At 31.2% G+C, this 6,777-nt stretch overlaps 1 protein-coding gene across 1 annotated transcript; it reads left to right on the top strand.

Moving 5' to 3' along the window:
* Window positions 1–3,230: 3,230 nt before the first annotated feature.
* LOC125833352 (50S ribosomal protein L5, chloroplastic) lies at window positions 3,231–4,639 on the top strand. Its single transcript, XM_049512493.1, has 2 exons — window positions 3,231–3,556; window positions 3,978–4,639. The coding sequence occupies exons 1-2, from the start codon at window positions 3,302–3,304 to the stop codon at window positions 4,521–4,523; spliced, it is 801 nt and encodes a 266-aa protein (XP_049368450.1). The 5' UTR covers window positions 3,231–3,301; the 3' UTR covers window positions 4,524–4,639.
* Window positions 4,640–6,777: the final 2,138 nt, after the last annotated feature.

The raw sequence follows: 6,777 nt of genomic DNA, 5'->3' as shown, positions 1-6,777 counted from the left end.
GATATGAGATTCTTCTATTTTCATCTTTTCCATTCAAAGTAAACTCATCCAAAATAAATAAATTATAAACAAAGTTCAAATAATCTAAGTAAATACAAGTATAGAAGAATTGAGCAAAATTAGGCTATAAATGTAAACAAAGACATGCCAGTGAAGAAACTGGCTAAATAATAAAGATTAGGTTTATTTAATGAAATGGGCCACTATGACGTTAAATTTTCAAAAAATTATCCAGCCCACTAAAACCAATTTAGACTTGGGCCTACCTCCCATCCATTCCAATCTTATAGACCCAAACTATTTTGGGAAAATTAGCAATTAAGTCATAATACCTAACATAATTAGTTAAAATAACAACACTTTAAAATATTTATTTAAAATGGCAGAATGACAATATTTTTATAAATAATATGTATTCATATTTTAGTATTTAAAATTAATTTTATTTATGGAAAGAGTTCTATATCTATATTGGGCCAAATTATATACCAATAACCGTTTAAAAAGAAAAAGAAAATAAACCAATACCCATTAACCTTCTTCTTCACCCTTCACGTTTCTTCCCCACCTTTCACGTTTCTTCCCCTCCTTCCACGTTTCAAGATTATCTTTCTTCAAGGTGCTCAATTATTGTTCATCAAGAAATTTTCTCTATTGTTAAACGATATCTCTTTATTAATTCAAGCAGATTTCTCGATTGACAAGGTAATTTTCATTATCTATTTTGATTTATTTTGATTTGATGTTTAAATCACCGATTCTATATATTACGAATTTACAGTCAAATTTTCCAATTTTTATGTGATTTTGTTTAGATATTCATCAAATAGTTATGATATTCTACATATTACAGAGTTATTGCTCTATGTATTTGTGGCTACTTGCTGCTAGTGACCCATGGATATTTACATGAGTTGAGAGAGAACTTGAGGCATAAGTTCTTATAATATATATTTCAAACGTAGCTTTGGACTTCCATAATAGTCTATATGGACCTAATATATTAGTTGGGTTGTAACAATTTTTTGGATAAATTGTACATTTCATCAAACATGTTGAGATATAAGAGTGGGAATTACGGCAAGAGAATACAACATGACTCACAAAAAGTTTTACTTTATTCGGGAAAAAAGAGTTTGAATTACAACTTTTGTTATGGAGAATATAGCTGAAAAAAATAGTTTAAATTAAGTAGCTTATTGGGCTGACTGTATTCATTCTATCTATATATAAAAAAGTTTCACATTTTTTTGTTTTTACATTGTATTTCAATCTCAATTAGTATACCAACATGTTTGTATTTCCTTCTTAATTTGTATTCATTCTAACTGTATAATAACAATTTTGTATTTTATTTGGGTATTCATTCTGCATTTCAATCTCAATTTACATGTGAACAAGTTTGTATTTCTCTTTTGTTTTGTATTCAACCTAATTGTATACCAACAAGTTTTGTATTTTATGTGCCTACTTTACCATTCAAAGTCACTTTGTATTTCAAATGAAGAGAGTATTTCTTTTGTATTCACAACTTTATATTCAATCTCACTTTGTATTTTTATCTCACTTTTGTATTCATATATTGTTGTATTCAACATATAGTTCATGATCGATTAGTTTGTATTTTCCCTTTCAAAGTCACTTTGTATTTCAAATGAAGAAAGTAGTTCTTTTGTATTCATAACTTTATATTCAATCTCACTTTGTATTTGTAACTTTGTATTTTCATCTCACTTTGGTATTCATATATTGTTGTATTCAACATATAGTTCATGATCGATTAGTTACATTAACTTAATGGGATACAAATTATTGCATGCATTCAAACAGAAAAAAATAGCTACTAAACTAAAAAATAATAATTTCATTCGTTATACATCATAATTTGGATACAAAATGTCCGAAAAAACTATAAATCCAAATACATACAAAGATTTCACTGATTCAATAAAAAAAATGCTCTTGTACTCGACATATACGAATATACCTGATTATTTTCCGATTGTTCACTGGATGCACAAATTTATAGTCGTCAATTTTGAAAAATTATGTTTCAAAAATATGCCATATTCGACTTGAAGAAGCTTTGGAAGTTATCAGATGAATGATTCGGAAGATAAACTAAATTATTTTAATATATTTTTTTTATCTTCGTAAGAAGAAAGCAAAAAAACGCTCGACAAAAAGATGACTATTTATGCTCTTTTCAAAATGTAACTAATTTGTATTTAAAATCTTTTTAACCTTTTTTGAATTTTTTTGTTCCATGATTTTCTTTATTCTGTTATTAATTATTTGTATTCTTTCAAATTAATCAAAATAAAATAAATACATAACTAATCGCTTAACAAACTAAAATAATGACATTTTTAATAAATAATGAAAATGTTGCTAAGGAGTCCCACTTAAAGTTAAAATATTGTTGTTTTGAAAATTTCCCAACTATTTTCTTGGTCATAAATTTTGTCGGACCGATAAAATTTGATACTATCTTCATTCAATAATTTATAGCCCAAAACTTTAAGCTAGCGTTTGACCATAGATTTCCAAATATTTTTTGGATGAAAAATTAGGTAAAATTTCATCATGTATTTGACCATAATATTTGGGAAACATATTTCAATTTTTTAAGAAATGTGATTTATATCCATAAGTTTTAAAAACTATCGAAACTAATTATAAGTTTGTATTAAATAACAAGATTCATGACTTCCGCAACAAGTTGGATCTTCGTTGCAACAAATAACAAGTAGTGTCCATGACACTGGAGCAATGTGATAGTTTAAAATTAGTGTAACAAGCATCATTCCATAGATTGTGAAGTAGACGAAACATATAACTTTGTCATCCTAAACCGATTGTTTATCATTTTTATCAATAACCATATCATCACTTTCTTATTCACTATTTTGGTGTTCACGTAAAAAAAAAATGTAATACAACGCAAAAAACTACTATAGAATGTGTTTTTATAAAAGATAAAAGTTTAGTATAGAATTTGAATTTTTAAAAGCTCCCAAATAATGAGATTTGACCGAAATACTAGTTTTTTTCTAGTATTTGGGAATTTGGGTTATTTGCCAAAAGATGACAAATTGTATGAACAAACACTATTTATCAAATTTTCCCCAAATTTTACTTGGAATATCTATGGCAAAACGGTCCGAATTTTTGACTTATACACTCGTAAACTATTTTTTTTTTAGTGAGAACTCTGTTATATCCACAAAGAACATCTTATCCTATACCCTTTTATTCACACACACACACACACACACACACAAAGAAAAAGCTCAGTGAAATGGCGGCATCTTCTCCTCTTCTTCTACACTCCACGGCCTCCTCTTTCTACAATGCTGAGTTTCCGGCGTACTCCGTTCGATTGCCGGTCGGAAACCCTAAGCTCCGGTCGTCCAATAAATTGACGGTGAAAGCTTCAGCAATAGTACTGGTGGATAAAAGTGAAGCTGAAAAAGTTAATCGTCTGAAAACAAATTACCTCGAAAAGATTGTGCCATTGTTGAAGGAAGAATTCAGTTACACCAATATTCTTCAGGTAAACTTAGGAGTCGTTTGTCTATGGATTTTTTTTTCAAAACAGATAAAAATTAGGGTTTGGGCAAGAGAAAATAAAGGTGGGGGAATTGAACAAATTTTCAATGCAGGTCCAAACACAAATTCAATTTTCAAATATTCTTTTTCAAGTTAATTTCAATTTCAAAGCATATGTACTTCTTTAGCTTCAAATTTTACAACTTATATCTACAAATTTGCACTGTTTATATTTCTTGTTTGTTCATAAAATGTTGAATTTAAGAGTTGAAATGCTGAGAAATTAGTTTGTTTGACACTATTATCATTTGGGAAGTGAGAAATCACAGTGAAAATTAGTTGCATTGACCTATTGCTTCAAAATCTAGTATTATTTTTTAGTATTAATTTGATTTGATATGGGATGTGGAAAAACCGTGTTTTAGGTTCCGAAGGTCGAAAAGATTGTGGTAAATTGTGGTATAGGAGATGCTGCACAAAATTCCAAGGGTTTGGATGCAGCAATGAATGATTTGGCATTAATCACAGGGCAAAGGCCTGTGAAGACTAGGTCTAAGAATGCTATTGCTACTTTCAAAATTAGAGAAGGTCAACCGCTTGGAATTGCTGTTACACTTCGAGGGAATGTGATGTATTCGTTCCTTGACCGGTTAATTAATTTGGGGCTTCCTCGAACGAGGGACTTTCAAGGCGTAAACCCCAATAGCTTTGATGGTCATGGAAATTATAGCATTGGCTTTCGTGAACAGAGTGTCTTCCCAGAGCTAAGTTATGATGCTCTTGGTAAGCCAAGAGGGATGGATGTTTGCATAACAACAACAGCTGAGACAGATAAAGAGGCACACAGATTGTTGGCTCTCATGGGTATGCCATTTAGAGAAGGTGCTGGTGGACAGACAATTTTTACGAAAAAGAAAAAGCTTAAAGCTCACCATTTTGACTCGAAGGCGAAGCAAAGGTCTAGGAGATGAGGTGGATCCAATCTCCAGGGATAATGAGTTGACTTGTTGTATTTTTTACTGTTCTGTGGTTTATCAGTTGTTTTTGGCGTACAATTTGAATAGAAAAATTTGTAATTGCACATTTACCATCTGGTTGGTGATATCTTGAAGATATGTTATTTACATTTTCCTCCTCTAAAAATAAAAATAAAAATAAAAATAAGAATTGTTTTCATCTCTAGTTTTAAGTTTTTACTATTCATGAATCTTGATTATTGTAATTTGTATGTTATTAAATATTTCCTACCACTCCCTTTTTTCGTCTGCCATTTACTTTGATTTCAGGCAAAGAGTTTCTCTTGTTAGCTCCGCCGTATTCACATTTGGGTGAGTTAACATCTCTGCTTTCATCTGTTATTGTATGTCTAAGGAGTATTTGCCGGCTTTGTCCTAAAGCTTAACGCTTGATGTGTGTGAGGCTGTGGAGTCCCATACTTATTTCTACTCCCTGATCCCCCACCTTGCTCCCTTCTCCCTCTAAGCTTTATTTATATTCACATATTAGAAAATCATAGTTATTTATACTCTCTCTGTCCAACAATAGTTGTCCACTATTGACTTGGCACACCCCTTAAGAAACTATAAATAGAAGGGTAATTTTACTATCTTGCAAAATGTAATAGGAAATGACTATAATTAATGACAAGGGTAAATTAGGAACTAAGTTTAAAATTATCCATGGATTTCATAAAGTGGACAAGTATTGTTGGACATCAATTTTTAGTATAGTGGACAAGTATTGTTGAACGGAGGGAGTAGTATTTTACCATGTTGCTTCATCTTTTTTTCCTTGGCTTCATTTTATTCTGCTCAAATTATATACATTTTTTTTTTCAAAGTGTGTATGAATGTGCTTTTTAGTGGTTTCAGGTTCTATGTCATTTGATTTGGTTTTAACCTGTTCTTAAAATGCTGCATTCTGATTTTGCTAGATCTCCATACTGGTACTCCAAGATAGATATCTAATCCTACTCTTTGGTTGTTTGCCGCCCCCTAAAAAAGGAAAAAAGAAACTCAAAAGGGAAAAATAGATGAGTATAAATGTATAAAATGAGGCAACAGGAAAAGTTGTTCGAATCAGCTTACTCCTTCTTGCTTTCTAATGCTTTTGGAACTTTTACTAAAGAAGCTGTTGTTATTTCTATCGATTTGAAATCATTCCTGCCACTTGTGTTATTGTGAACACAGCCAGAAGATTCTGGGAGAAACTAAAGAAAAAGAGTACTTTCATTGGGTACTTTTGTTGGTTTGGGTCAATAAAAACCTTGCTCTTGATGAGTTAGACCACATAAAGTTGATGAAATCAAGTATGTGTTATATCCTTTAGATCGATGAAGAATTTAATGGTGGTGCTCATTTTTTGAATGTATGATGTTGTCTGGTAAAAATCCTTAGAGAATTGTTATATGTTAAAATATATTATCTAACTAATTCTGGTTAATTTTGTGTAGCTGCCTTATACTATTCTTCATTTGTCTTTAGAAGTTTAGCATTTGAAATTTCTCCATTTGATTTACGCTAACAAGTTATGAAGCTGAGACGAATATCGCTTCTATTTTGATGTCTACATTGTTGTTTCTACCCCTTTGTTTCATTGAAATGTAAATTGATAAATTGATAAATTGACATAGACACGCATAACAATCTTTTTCAGGTGATTGTTTTTGATCTCTTAGTTCAGACTAATTAGATACTGATGATGCTCCTCTCCTTTTCGAATGACACTAGCTTATAATGAGAAAAAAAACAATTGGCTAGATACTACCTCAGGGAAGAGAGTTTGAATTGCTTCTCAGTTTATCAAACATTACTTGTTGCTTCCAGATACTGATCAACTTCTTTTGCAGTTTTTCTGTTTTGAGTCTATTTAAGGGAACATTCGCGCCACTTGAGGTAAATATTGCTTTGCTTGTTTATCTGGTAGTTGTGTTTTCTTGTAAACCTTTTAGTGGAATTTTCTCCTTTTGCAATTATATATTTTCTGGAAGTTGCCTTTGGGTGTTTGTATGGAGGAAAACATTTTCCTATGTTTGGTTGGTCAATATATTTGGAAACCATTTTCTCTAGGAAAACCAGTTCTTTAAAAATGAGGAAAATGACTTCCCTAACGGAAGTAGAGAAAACAAATTAGATAAGTGACATTCCAAGTTTCTTGTCTCCTCTCCACCACCCAATCCCTCCAATCCCTTCCCCTTGACCATCCCACCCGCCACCACCGCCGAAC

This window comes from Solanum verrucosum, unplaced genomic scaffold (assembly GCF_900185275.1).
Source record: "Solanum verrucosum unplaced genomic scaffold, falcon-dt-bn FXZP01000142.1, whole genome shotgun sequence".
NCBI classification, from domain to species: Eukaryota; Viridiplantae; Streptophyta; class Magnoliopsida; order Solanales; family Solanaceae; genus Solanum; species Solanum verrucosum.
Note: the sequence above shows the minus strand (reverse complement) of the source record. Positions and strands in the feature narration are given on the sequence as shown.

Coding starts and splice junctions, on each gene's coding strand:
- LOC125833352 (XM_049512493.1), top strand. CDS start 3,302: ATGGCGGCATCTTCTCCTCTTCTTCTACACTCCACGGCCTCCTCTTTC. Junction 3,557..3,977: donor GTTACACCAATATTCTTCAG/GTAAACTTAGGA, acceptor ACCGTGTTTTAG/GTTCCGAAGGTCGAAAAGAT.